The sequence below is a fragment of the Lissotriton vulgaris genome, unplaced genomic scaffold (genome assembly GCF_964263255.1).
Source record: "Lissotriton vulgaris unplaced genomic scaffold, aLisVul1.2 SCAFFOLD_723, whole genome shotgun sequence".
NCBI lineage: Eukaryota > Metazoa > Chordata > Amphibia > Caudata > Salamandridae > Lissotriton > Lissotriton vulgaris.
Genome location: NW_028240735.1, coordinates 349,353 through 362,248, shown reverse-complemented (window position 1 = coordinate 362,248; position 12,896 = coordinate 349,353). Strand labels below are relative to the sequence as shown.

At 48.7% G+C, this 12,896-nt stretch overlaps 1 protein-coding gene across 1 annotated transcript in view; it reads right to left on the bottom strand.

Moving 5' to 3' along the window:
- LOC147672889 (NACHT, LRR and PYD domains-containing protein 3-like) overlaps positions 1-12,896 on the bottom strand; it is a 664,362-nt gene that overhangs the window by 428,225 nt on the left and 223,241 nt on the right. The window contains exon 3 of the mRNA XM_086947947.1: positions 6,466-6,636. Coding sequence (XP_086804073.1) covers positions 6,466-6,636 — 171 coding nt within the window. The remainder of the gene's footprint in view (positions 1-6,465; positions 6,637-12,896) is intronic.

Sequence of the window (12,896 nt, the reverse complement as noted above, 5' to 3'; positions counted from 1 at the left end):
GCACCGGCGGCGCAAGGCCTTCATAAATAAGGCCCCTGGTTTGTGGGTCATAGCTTTGTCTACTGGAGTGAAAAATCTGCAAGTAACAGAGGTATTTACAACCTTGATTTACCAAATGTGGACATTGTGTGGATTGGACAGAGAGGATTAAGAAGTCACCAATTGATACCATTGATAAAATCCTTTATGCATCTACCACACCCTGACCTCATAATTGTGCACTGTGGTGGCAATGACCTGGGCACTTTGACTGGGGTAGGTCTGGAAATGCTTTTAAAGGACATCTTTGGGCAATTGATGTCACTTTTTTCAAGAACTGCCTTGGTATTTTCTAATATATGCCAAAGGCAAAAATTGAACTGGTCCAATCAATTTTGTACACAGATTGAGAAAGGAAGGAAACATGTGAATAAAACTGTTTCTGCTTTCCTCAGAGACTATGGTATGGGTTCCATTTACCACAACAACTTGCGTTACAACATGCAAGGCATCTATAGGAAAGATGGTGTACATTTTACAGATGAGTGGAATAGAGTCTTCCTCTTGAATTTGAGACTCTGCATTGATACCTACTTGTAGGTACAAAAAACACCCACATAACACAACAGCTCTTTTCAGAGCTACCTTACCTCTAAGCACTCTAAATTATTTTTTTACTCTAATTTTTTACACTGTTTTTCCCCGTGGTGCGCTCAGGGTGCGCCTACTGGTGAGCATACATGGGAACGCACCCAGCGCTTACCCCGCGAAAATGTTAAAAATAAATAGTTTTTTTGCCCTTCAGGGTCCTTCTAGGCCCCCCTCAGAAAACCTAGGAGGTCAGGGGGTGTCTACCCTGCCCCCTTTTAATCATTTCCCCCTTTTTAATTTCACCTCTTTCGTCTCGATTCTACATAGACACAAGATGGCGGACTCTCCGGACTGTTTAGAATGTTGACAGACATCCCACAGCCAATCAGCTTTCCGCTCGCGCACTCCCGTAGCGCGCCGTGTGCGCTCCCCGGTACGCGTACCGGTGAGCGCTCGGAGCGCACCTATAGATATATATGTGTTTTTTAAGTTAATTTTCGAAATAACCACTGGAGAAATTTTCACCAAATACAGCAAAGGCACATCTGCGTACCAGTCCCTACAATTTTGCAAAGTTTGGCATAATTCCGTTCAGCGGTTCGGGCTGTAGCCGTGTCAGCCCCCACTTCACGAATCCCCCTGAAACTTTCAGGGAAGGAGCGAAGCGGAGCTGGCCAACATTTTGGAAAATTACACGCAAATTCCTCAACCGGCGCCAAAGTTATTCCAAATAGAATGTTGCGGTTTTCCTATGGTAGCTAGGTCCTAACTATAACTACCGACTGGCGACCGCCAGTAGGTAATATATATATATATATATATATATATATATATATGGTGCGTTTTGTGATGGATTTGTATGTACCTTTAAAAAGCTTACATTTCGTGATAAAGGCATGCATGCTAAAGACATATGCGCTGTAAATTCATTATTGATCATTATTAACACTATACATACACACACATATATATTTGTATGTATGTATATATGCATACACACACCCCATACTCACTTTTAATGTTATACATTTCCTTTCCACCCAAACACTTACACCCACCCCATGCCTTAAAAATTGGCTTATTACCCAAAAACCTGTACCCCCTAAACCCTAAAAATTCCCTTTCCACCCAAAATGCCACACCCACAATAAACCCTGTAAATACCTTTGCAATCTCAAAAATCAATACCTTCCCTAAAATTACCCTTACCACCAAAAAACCCACAGCCACCCTAAAATTATCCTTGCCACCCAAAAACCCATGTCCACCTTCAACCCTAAAAATACATTTACAGCCCAAAAACCCATACCCGCCGTAAAATTACTGTTGCCACCCAAACACCCGTACCCATCCAAAACCCGAAAATTACCCTTGCCACCCAAACACCCACCCTAAACCCTAAAAATTCCCTTTCCACCCCAAAACCCATACCCGCCATAAACCCTGAAAATACCCTTGCAATTCCAAAAACCCAGACCCACCCGAAATGATAAAATGATCCTTGCCACCCAAAAACCATACCTAGCATAAACACTCAAATTACCCTTTCCATCTAAAAACCCATACCCACCCTTAACCCTAAGAATACATTTGCTATCCAAAAACCAATACCCACCCTAAAATTACCTGTGCCACCCAAAATCCCATTCCCACTCAAAATGTATAAAATACCCTTTGCCACCCAAAAACCCACACACATGGTACACATGCCACTATATATGTCATAAGCAATCCAAGAGTGCCATCTACTGGTCTCTGAAGGTAAATTTAAACAACATACATTTAGTAAGATTGCATAAATAAACATAGAAAATGTAAAACTGTTAATTATTTTTACACAATGTTACACTCTATGAAATAAACAAATCAGACTGACTTAACTTACTATAACAAAAGAAACAACTAATCTCTTCATGCAGGTCGTTGTAAATGCTGTAGTGGTTGAGGGATCGTGGTTCAGGCCCCTCGTTGTTAAAGAGTAGTGGTAAAGGTTGTTTCCCAGTAATGACAACTGCAGAGCTATGACAGCAGAGTTATCTCTCAGCCTAAGTAGAACAGAGAGGAGCAGAGCTCTGACAGCAGAGCTATCTCTCAGCCGATGTAGAACAGAGAGGTGCAGAGCTCTGACAGCAGAGCTATCTCTCAGCCCACGTAGAACAGAGAGGTGCTGAGCTCTGACAGCAGAGCTATCTCTCAGGACACGTAGAACAGAGAGGTGCTGAGCTCTGACAGCAGAGATATCTCTCAGCTGATGTAGAACAGAGAGGTGCAGAGCTCCGACAGCAGAGCTACCTCTCGGCCTACGTAGAACAGAGAGGCGCAGAGATCTGACAGCAGAGCTATCTCTCGGCCTACGTAGAACAGAGAGGCGCAGAGATCTGACAGCAGAGCTATCTCTCAGCCTATGTAAAACAAAGAGGTGCAGAGCTCTGTGAGCAGAGCTATCTCTCAACCTATGTAGAACAGAGAGGTGCAGAGCTCTGACAGCAGAGCTATCTCTCGGCCTAATTAGAACAGAGAGGTGCAGAGCTCTGACAGCAGAGCTATCTCTCAGCCTACATAGAACAGAGAGGTGCGGAGCTCTGACAGCAGAGCTATCTCTCAGCCTACATAGAACAGAGAGGTGCAGGGCTCTGACAGCAGAGCTATCTCTCAGCCGATGTAGAACAGAGAGGTGCAGAGCTCCGACAGCAGAGCTATCTCTCGGCCTACGTAGAACAGAGAGGCGCAGAGATCTGACAGCAGAGCTATCTCTCAGCCTATGTAAAACAAAGAGGTGCAGAGCTCTGTGAGCAGAGCTATCTCTCAACCTATGTAGAACAGAGAGGTGCAGAGCTCTGACAGCAGAGCTATCTCTCATCCTACATAGAACAGAGAGGTGCGGAAATCTGACAGCAGAGCTATCTCTCATCCTACATAGAACAGAGAGGTGCAGAGCTCTGACAACAGAGCTATCTCTCAGCCTACGCTGAACAGAGAGGTGCAGAGCTCTGACAGCAGAGCTATCTCTCAGCCGATGTAGAACAGAGAGGTGCAGAGCTCTGACAGCAGAGCTATCTCTCAGCCCACGTAGAACAGAGAGGTGCTGAGCTCTGACAGCAGAGCTATCTCTCAGCCCACGTAGAACAGAGAGGTGCTGAGCTCTGACAGCAGAGATATCTCTCAGCCGATGTAGAACAGAGAGGTGCAGAGCTCCGACAGCAGAGCTACCTCTCGGCCAACGTAGAACAGAGAGGCGCAGAGATCTGACAGCAGAGCTATCTCTCGGCCTACGTAGAACAGAGAGGCGCAGAGATCTGACAGCAGAGCTATCTCTCAGCCTATGTAAAACAAAGAGGTGCAGAGCTCTGTGAGCAGAGCTATCTCTCAACCTATGTAGAACAGAGAGGTGCAGAGCTCTGACAGCAGAGCTATCTCTCGGCCTAATTAGAACAGAGAGGTGCAGAGCTCTGACAGCAGAGCTATCTCTCAGCCTACATAGAACAGAGAGGTGCAGAGCTCTGACAGCAGAGCTATCTCTCGGCCTAATTAGAGCAGAGAGGTGCAGAGCTCTGACAGCAGAGCTATCTCTCAGCCTACATAGAACAGAGAGGTGCAGGGCTCTGACAGCAGAGCTATCTCTCAGCCGATGTAGAACAGAGAGGTGCAGAGCTCCGACAGCAGAGCTATCTCTCGGCCTACGTAGAACAGAGAGGCGCAGAGATCTGACAGCAGAGCTATCTCTCAGCCTATGTAAAACAAAGAGGTGCAGAGCTCTGTGAGCAGAGCTATCACTCAACCTATGTAGAACAGAGAGATGCAGAGCTCTGACAGCAGAGCTATCTCTCATCCTACATAGAACAGAGAGGTGCGGAAATCTGACAGCAGAGCTATCTCTCATCCTACATAGAACAGAGAGGTGCAGAGCTCTGACAGCAGAGCTATCTCTCAGCCTACGCAGAACAGAGAGGTGCAGAGCTCTGACAGCAGAGCTATCTCTCGGCCTCCGTAGAACAGAGAGGTGCAGAGCTCTGACAGCAGAGCTATCTCTCAGCCTACATAGAACAGAGAGGTGCAGAGCTCTGACAGCAGAGCTATCTCTCATCCTACATAGAACAGAGAGGTGCAGAGCTCTGACAGAAGAGCTATCTCTCAGCCTACATAAAACAGAGAGGTGCAGAGCTCCGACAGCAGAGCTATCTCTCAACCTATGTAGAACAGAGAGGTGAGGAGCTCTGAGAGCAGAGCTATCTCTCAACCTACGTAGAACAGAGAGGTGCAGAGCTCTGACAGCAGAGCTATCTCTCAGCCTAATTAGAACAGAGAGGTGCAACGCTCTGACAGCAGAGCTATCTCTCAATCAATGTAGAACAGAGAGGTGCAGAGCTCCGACAGCAGAGCTATCTCTCAACCTATGTAGAACAGAGAGGTGAGGAGCTCTGAGGGCAGAGCTATCTCTCAGCCTACGTAGAACAGAGAGGTGCAGAGCTCTGACAGCAGAGCTATCTCTCGGCCTAATTAGAACAGAGAGGTGCAACGCTCTGACAGCAGAGCTATCTCTCAACCAATGTAGAACAGAGAGGTGCAGAGCTCTGACAGCAGAGCTATCTCTCAGCCTACATAGAACAGAGAGGTGTACAGCTCTGTCTGCAGAGCTATCTCTCAACCTATGTAGAACAGAGAGGTGCAGAGCTCTGACAGCAGAGCTATCTCTCGGCCTAGGTAGAACAGAGAGGTGCAGAGCTCTGACAGCAGAGCTATCTCTCAACCTATGTAGAACAGAGATGTGCAGAGCTCTGACAGCAGAGCTATCTCTCAACCTATGTAGAAAAGAGAGGTGCAGAGCTCTGACAGCAGAGCTATCTCTCAGCCTACATAGAACAGAGAGGTGCAGAGCTCTGACAGCAGAGCTATCTCTCGGCCTAGGTAGAACAGAGAGGTGCAGAGCTCTGACAGCAGAGCTATCTCTCAACCTATGTAGAACAGAGATGTGCAGAGCTCTGACAGCAGAGCTATCTCTCAACCTATGTAGAACAGAGAGGTGCAGAGCTCTGACAGCAGAGCTATCTCTCAACCTCGCAGAACAGAGCTATGAGGAGCTCTGACAGCAGAGCTATCTCTCAACCTACGTAGAACAGAGAGGTGCAGAGCTCTGACAGCAGAGCTATCTCTAAGTCTGTGTTAGAGTAGAGAGGTGCGGAGCTCTGACAGCAGAGCTATCTCTCATCCTACATAGAACAGAGAGGTGCAGAGCTCTGACAGCAGAGCTATCTCTCATCCTACATAGAACAGAGAGGTGCGGAAATCTGACAGCAGAGCTATCTCTCATCCTACATAGAACAGAGAGGTGCAGAGCTCTGACAGCAGAGCTATTTCTCAGCCTACGCAGAACAGAGAGGTGCAGAGCTCTGACAGCAGAGCTATCTTTCATCCTACATAGAACAGAGAGGTGCAGAGCTCTGACAGCAGAGCTATCTCTCAACCTACGCAGAACAGAGAGGTGCAGAGCTCTGAGAGCAGAGCTATCTCTCAGCTGAAGTAGAACAGAGATGTGCCGAGCTCTGACAGCAGAGCTATCTCTCAACCTACATAGAACAGAGAGGTGCGGAGAGATTTCTTCTCTAGTTAAAGCCTATTCCAATTGAGACAAAATACCTGAGAAACCGGCTTTAAAAAGTGCCCCTCTGACCACGCATTGGAGCTTCTTTCATGACCATGGATTGGGGCTTGGGTACCCCCACTTCACAAACATGACTTAATTCACAAATGTTATTAATGGGTGCCTTTCTCAAAACATTAACAGAAAGAGGCAATCATGTAAACATTTAAATACATTTTTAAAATATGTGTGTGAGCCCCACCTACGATGTATATTTTAGAAATCAATGACGTGATAAGATCTGCTCAGCTCTGTACCTCAGTGTCTGTAGTTTGCAGTTTGGATGTTCTAGTCCTTCGCACAACTTCTTCACTCCAGCGTCACCCAGCCTTTTATTGCTCAGGTCGAGCTCTGTGAGAGATGTGTTTGTTTCCAGGACGGAGGAGAGGTATTCGCAGAATGATTCGGTGAGGGAGCACTGATCCAACCTGCAGGAGAGAAGAGACACGGAGAGGAGTAAAGCAGAGCACAGACAGGGGCGTCACAGCTTCAGTTTTATCGTCATTTGCTTCCTGTCCTTGACTTACTCCCCTCTAGTGAGACATCCCACCTTACACATCCAACCACACCCTATTTATATAGGAACCTCATGGGGGAGTTCTCATACTGGCATAGGCGGAGTTAAAGAGACATATTCATGAATATATTAATACAAAGCGGTATCGCTTTGTTCGTCCTAAATTGGCAGGGTATGCTCAGACGTGAGACCCTTGCTCACTTTGCCACTGGAGTCAAGATAGCCTGGCTGATGAGGATTATGAATCCGAAACTGCTCCCAGGATTCTTGTTTCCGGTTCAGAGAAGACATGGCTTGGCAGTTCGGGCTGGACTGTTCCCATGAGGATTGCTAAGTTGCCTCATTAAAGTTTTCTGGTTGTCAAGACGTGAATGGAACAAACTTTAGTATTCATGAACAGTCATTTATGAAGATCCAATAAATGCATTATTCGAGAATTGAATAATATCTCACACCTCTGATTGGATACCTCGCTTTGCAGTTGGGGGGGCGCCACCCCTGGAGTGGCACGTTCTATATAACTTTAGAATTTCACACTTTGTTTCCATGGTTTCCAGTGCAGTGCAAAGGTCTGTCATCAAGACAACCTTCTGGCCTCCGGGGGAGAAGTGAAAACAACTCCCAGGACAGCCTTCAAAGGGCCAGTCGCAGAGACGTGTCTCCCCCAGGCAAGAAAAGCCCCATGGGGGTTAACCCTGAAGGTGATCTTCAAGAAGAAGCCACACTTTAAGGGAAATAGCATGCACACATGAGGATAGGCTGCCTGTTGTTAAGGCAGGAAGAAGGTTGACGGGGACAGTGAGGGATACCACTGGTTAGCCTGGTATTCCCAGGGATGTGTCAGCCCCCGGGAAGCCACACCCCTAGAGCAGAGACCATTCTTGCAGACATTTTCCAAGTTTCCTGAACTCGAGGGAAGGAGGAGCCAGAGAGGATCAGAAGGACTCAGAGACTTATCCCAGACATCTCAACTCGAGGGAAGGAGGAGCTAGAGAGGATCAGAAGGACGAGGACTCAGAGACTTATCCCAGACATCTCAGCTCGAGGGAAGGAGGAGCCAGAGAGGATCAGAAGGACTCAGAGACTTATCCCAGACATCTCAACTCGAGGGAAGGAGGAGCCAGAGAGGATCAGAAGGACTAAGAGACTTATTACAGACATCTCAACTCGAAGGAAGGAGGAGCCAGAGAGGATCAGAAGGACTCAGAGACTTATCCCAGACATCTCAACTCGAGGGAAGGAAGAGCCAGAGAGGATCAGAAGGACTAAGAGACTTATTACAGACATCTCAACTCGAAGGAAGGAGGAGCCAGAGAGGATCAGAAGGAATCGGAGACCTATCCCAGACATCTCAACTCCAGGGAAGGAGGAGCCAGAGAGGATCAGAAGGACTCAGAGGCTTATCCCAGACATCTCAACTCGAGGGAAGGAGGAGCCGGAGAAGATCAGAAGGACTCAGAGACTTATCCCAGACATCTCAACTCCAGGGAAGGAGGAGCCAGAGAGGATCAGAAGGACGAGGACTCAGAGACTTATCCCAGAAATCTCATCTCAAGGGAAGGAGGAGCCAGAGAGGATCAGAAGGACGAGGACTCAGAGACTTATCCCCAACATCTCAACTCGAGGGACGGAGGAACCAGGGAGGATCAGGAGGGTAAGGACTCAGAGACTTATCCCAGACATCTCAACTCGAGGGAAGGAGGAGCCCGAGAGGATCAGAAGGACGAGGACTCAGAGACTTATCCCAGACATCTCAACTCGAGGGACGGAGGAACCAGGGAGGATCAGAAGGATGAGGACTCAGAGACTTATGTTATGTTATGTTATGTTATTAAAATTTCTATAGCGCACAGCTGCCCCAGCAAAGGGGCGTCCTGGCGCTTTGACAGATGCTGTAACATAACACACAAAAGAATTTAGCTAGAAACTGGGAAGAGGAAAGTTTTAATCGCCTGCCTAAAGGCGAACATATCCTCAAGAGCTCGAATGTGAACTGGGAGCGAGTTCCATAGGCCTGCCGCTAGTACCCTGAAAGAACGGCCACCCATCCTGCTCAACCTAAAGCGTGGACAGACAGCCAGATGAAGCCCCTCAGATCTCAAAGATCTCGACGGCACATAGGGCGTGAGTAGAGTGACAAGTGCCGGTGGCGAAGAAGTTTTCAAAATTTTGAAGGCCAGACACAGCGCCTTGAACATGATTCGCTGTCTGACCGGGAGCCAATGCAAGGCCGAGATGGTTCCAGACACTGAACAGTGTCTGGGAAGGCCCACAATGGCTCGTGCCGCGGCGTTTTGTACTCTTTGGAGCCTTGAGGCCTCCGCTTGATTCACCCCTAACAACAATGAACTGCCGTAGTCCAGCCTAGATAGTATTGCGGCCTGAACTACAAGCTGTCTGGTAGGGGGATCAAAGTACTTCAAGACTGGCCTGATACCCCGCAGTATTCCGTAGCACGTGGCAGCCACCTTCTTGGTGTGATCCCTGAAGGTGAGCGCAGAATCCACCCAGACTCCTAGATTTCTCACTCCAGTCACTGGAATAGGAGTGACACCAAGTTCTGACGGCCACCACTGGTTGCCCCATAGCTCAGCGTGCTTCCCTAAGACCAATACCTCAGTTTTGGTGGCATTCAACTGGAGGCAGTTGGTGCGAAGCCAGCTGGCTACTGCCAAGAGACCCGCACGGAATCTCGAAGCTGCTACCTCGGGGTCTCCGCTAAGTGTCACCGCTAGCTGAGTGTCGTCAGCATATGAGGCCATCGTAAGACCCCACTGTTTGACGACACCGGCCAACGGTTTCACATAGAGGTTAAAAATTGTAGGGCTCAACGAAGATCCCTGTGGAACCCCCGTCTTCAGGGGGTAAGTGGTGGATTGGCCTGGTGGTATAGCCACTTTAAAAGTACGGTCAGCCAGAAAGGACCGAAACCATTGGAGAGCGACCTCAGTCACTCCCGCCTCCTGTAAGCGTTGGATAAGTATTTGGTGGGACACAGTATCGAAGGCAGCGCTTAGATCTAATAATATAAGCGCTGCAGTATGACCTGAGTCAAGTACCTGGCGAAGGTGTTCCAAGATGTAAAGAAGTGCCGTCTCGGTACTGTGTCCTGACCGGAAGCCGTTCTGGCTGGGGTCCAGAATCTGGTTGCAAGCCAGATGCTCAGCCAGAACCGAGTTGACATGCGCTTCTGTTACTTTGGCGATCCAAGGCAGCAGGGAAATAGGTCGGTAGTTTTCTGGTAGACGGGGGTCAGAGTTGGCTTTTTTTAGTATGGGAGTGACCACTGCCTGCGTCTAAGCCGCGGGTACAGTTCCAGAGGACAAAGACATATTAATGAGATCCAGTATGGGGTTACGACACAGCGGGGAAAGTGTATTAATGAAGGCAGGCTTTAACGGGTCCGCCGGGGAGCCTGATTTGACCCTGAGGCTGAGTTTGTCAAAGGCCTCAACCGACAGTTCAGGTAAGATAGCCAAGGGCTCAAGATCCGATGTATCAGAGACAGTGACTTCTCGATCCTGGTGGAGTGTGTCGAACCCGTGATATATTTTTTCCACTTTCTCCACAAAAAAGGAGGCCAATTTATCACAGTGTGAATCTGTGCAAATCGCCTCTGATGAGGATCTGTTTTTCATAAGGTCCTTCAATACCTTGAAAATCAGTTTTGAGCGGTTAGTACTAGTGGCGAATTCCTGGGCGTAGAATGCAGCTCTAGCTCTGCAGATAGCTCTGTGGTATAGTTTCAACTCAGTAAAATACCGAGTTTTCAGAGCAGGGTCATATGATCGTCTCCATTCCCTCTCTGTTTTACGGCAGGATCTCTTCTGTTCCGCCAAAGACTCGTTATACCAGGGACTAGGTGTTTTAGTCCTGCCTTTTGCCCATCGTAAAGGTATCAAAGAGTCCAAGGCGTCGGTGATCCACGTGCAGAACTGTTGGTAGCCTTGTTCCACATTAATGAAATTGTTCAAAGGTTTCCGCTCTAATATACCGTAGAACTCTTCCAGCGTAAGTTTGTGCCACGGCCTTTTGAGGGTTAGCCTTTCCCTGGATATAAAAGGCTTGTCATGGACCGGGCAGAACGCCTCTACTAGTAGATGATCAGTCCACCCTATCCTCCTTGGATCTGACACCCTTAACCCGTCAAGTGTGGAAAAGAAGGGGTCAAGGATATGGCCTCCAGCATGGGTTGGGCGGGTGACAAGCTGAGTAAGTTGGAGAGCTTCCAAGTCGGCTAACAAGGAGCTCACGGTTGTGGAAGCCCCATTATCAAAATGGATGTTAAGGTCACCCAAGATGTTGAAATTGGCGCAGCCCAATGCTATGGGACTGACCATATCGGCCAATGCGGATCTGAATACCGAGTCATTGCCGGGGGGGCGGTAGATCAGCAGCCCGCTGAAGGTGAACTGATGAGAGAAGGTGACTTTAAAAATAGCGCTTTCACAAGCGGGTAGTCCTGCCCCAACATCTCAACTCGAGGGACAGAGGAACCAGGGAGGATCAGGAGGGTAAGGACTCAGAGACTTATCCCAGACATCTCAACTCGAGGGAAGGAGGAACCAGAGAGGATCAGGAGGACTCAGAGACTTATCCCAGATATCTCAACTCGAGGGAAGGAGGAGCCAGAGAGGATCAGAAGGACTCAGAGGCTTATCCCAGACATCTCAACTTGAGGGAAGGAGGAGCCAGAGAGGATCAGAAGGACTCAGAGACTTATCCCCGACATCTCAACTCGAGGGACGGAGGAACCAGGGAGGATCAGAAGGGTAAGGACTCAGGAACTTATCACAGACATCTCAACTCAAGGGAAGGAGGAGCCAGAGAGGATCAGAAGGACGAGGACTCAGAGGCTTATCCCAGACATCTCAACTCGAGGGAAGGAGGAGCCAGAGAGGATCAGGAGGACTCAGAGACTTATCCCAGACATCTCAACTCTAGGGAAGGAGGAGCCAGAGAGGATCACGAGGACTCAGAGACGTATCCCAGACATCTCAACTCAAGGGAAGGAGGAGCCAGAGAGGATCAGAAGAGGAGGACTCAGAGACTTATCCCAGACATCTCAACTCGAGGGAAGGAGGAGGCAGAGAGGATCAGAAGGACTCAGAGACTTATCCCAGACATCTCAACTCGAGGGAAGGAGGAGCCAGCAGAGGATCAGAAGGACGAGGACCCAGAGACTTATCCACGACAACTCAACTCGAAGGAAGGAGGAGACAGAGAGGATCAGAAGGACTCAGAGACTTATCCCAGACATCTCAACTCGAGGGAAGGAGGAGGCAGCAGAGGATCAGAAGGACTCTGAGACTTATCCCAGACATCTCAACTCGAAGGAAGGAGGAGCCAGCAGAGGATCAGAAGGACGAGGACTCAGATACTTATCCAAGACAACTCAACTCGAAGGAAGGAGGAGCCAGAGAGGATCATAAGGACTCAGAGACTTATCCCAGACATCTCAACTCAAGGGAAGGAGGAGCCAGAGAGGCTCAGAAGGACGCAGAGACTTTTCCCAGATATCTCAACTCGAGGGAAGGAGGAGCCAGAGAGGATCAGAATAGTGAGGACACAGAAGCTTATCCCAGACATCTCAACTCGAGGGAAGGAGGAGGCAGAGAGGATCAGAAGGACTCAGAGACTTATCCCAGACATCTCAACTCAAGGGAAGGAGTAGCCAGCAGAGGATCAGAAGAACGAGAACTCAGAGACTTATCCAAGACAACTCAACTCGAAGGAAGGAGGAGCCAGAGAGGATCATAAGGAGAAGGACTCAGAGACTTATCCCAGACATCTCAACTCGAGGGAAGGAGGAGCCAGAGAGGATCAGAAGGACGAGGACTCGGAGACTTATCCCAGACATCTCAACTCGAGGAAAGAAGGAGCCAGAGAGGATCAGAAGGACGAGGACTCAAAGACTTATCCCAGACATCTCAACTCGAGGAAAGGAGGAGCCAGAGAGGATCAGAAGGGCTCAGAGGTTTATCCCAGACACCTCAACTCGAGGGAAGGAGAACCCAGAGAGGATCAGAATGACTCAGAGGCTTTTCCCAGACATCTCAACTTGAGGGAAGGAGGAGCCAGAGAGGATCAGAAGGGAGAGGACTCAGAGACTTATCCCAGACATCTCAACTCGAGGGAAGGAGGAGCCAGAGAGGATCAGAAGGATGAGGA